The following is a 1,241-nucleotide window of genomic DNA, read 5'->3' as shown; positions in this document are numbered from 1 at the left end:
CTCCGCTGCCTTCCCTGGGGTGTCTCGGGAGAGCGCACGGTTTCGGGGAGCTCGGGGCTGYCATTGGGGTGTCCCGGGGGTCTCAKCCCGGCGCCCCCTCCACAGGTCGCAGCATCGCCCCGAAGAAGCTCCGTGTGATCCAACAGCAGAAGCTGAAGAAGGTGAGGGGGGCGCGGCGGGGTTTGCGGGGTTCCCGGCGGGTCTGGGGGAGCCCCGGTTGTGCCTGTCTGACCCCGCCTCGCTCCCCCCAGCGCCTGGAGGTCGGGATCCGGATGCGGATCGAGCGGGAGACGGTGCAGCGAGCGCAGGGTGCTCTTCCCAAAAAGCTGGCCCTGGTCACAGCCCCCCCCGCCAAGGGCAAAGCCAAGAAGGGCCGGGGCTGAGCCCCCCTGGGGAACACCCCCYGAACCCCCCTCGAGACCTCCCCGAGGGTCTGGGGGAGTCCGGGCTGTTCCCAGCCCCACATCGTTGTTTAATAAAAGGGATTTGTGGGCGGGGGTCCTCCCGCATCCCCAGCGCTGGTGTCTGATTTAGGGGGGGCGACACTGCGGGGGAGGTTTTTGGGGAGGGGGCTTGGGACACTCCTGGAGATTTCGGGAGAGGGTTGGACATGGGTGTAGCCCCGAGATCGGGGTGGGCCCTGGGGTGTCCCGGGAGGGTTTTGGGGAGGATGTCTGTGTTTCTGGGGGGTGGGTCTGATGTTCGGGGGCGCTCCGAAGGGGTCAGGGGCTGTCCGCGAGGGGCGTCCTTTCATCCCTTGGGGACATCCCGATGTCCTCGGGGGTGTCTCCGGTTCCCCGGGGTGGGGGAGGCGTTTCCGTGGGGATCTTGGACTCTCTGGGCGATCCGGGTGCCTTCAAGGGGTTCTGGGGGTGGTCTTGGGGATTCTGTGGGTTCCTGGGGGGCTCTAAGGAGGCCCCAGTGCCCCTGGGGAGGCACTGCGGGGAGGTCTTGGTGTGTCTCGGGGGTCTCGGGGGTCCCGGTGTGTCTCGGGGGTCTCGGTGTGTCTCGGGGGTCCCGCTGTGTCTCGGGGGTCCCGGGGGGTCCCGCTGTGTCTCGGGAGTCCCGCTGTGTCTCGGGGGTCCCGCTGTGTTTTAGGGCTCAGGGGATTCCCGGGGGTCTCGTGGGAAATCTCGCCCCTCCCCCGAATTCCCGGCAGCGCGGCAATTTTATGAATGGACCGCCAGGCCCCGCCTCCTCCACCTGGCCCCGCCCCCGCCTCGCTCTGATTGGTGCGCTGC

General features: G+C 68.4%; 1 protein-coding gene across 1 annotated transcript; it reads left to right on the top strand.

The window, feature by feature from the left end:
* Positions 1-11: 11 nt before the first annotated feature.
* Positions 12-515, top strand: CUNH19orf53 (chromosome unknown C19orf53 homolog; the record flags this gene model as incomplete). The annotated part of the gene is made up of 2 exons (XM_057389035.1): positions 12-161; positions 252-515. Coding segments are annotated over 2 exons (282 nt in total), but the record flags the coding sequence as incomplete, so codon positions are not given.
* Positions 516-1,241: the final 726 nt, after the last annotated feature.

Source organism: Malurus melanocephalus, unplaced genomic scaffold (assembly GCF_030028575.1).
Source record: "Malurus melanocephalus ecotype Western Australia unplaced genomic scaffold, MMel_1.1 scaffold_3272, whole genome shotgun sequence".
Taxonomy (NCBI): Eukaryota; Metazoa; Chordata; class Aves; order Passeriformes; family Maluridae; genus Malurus; species Malurus melanocephalus.
Note: the sequence above shows the minus strand (reverse complement) of the source record. Positions and strands in the feature narration are given on the sequence as shown.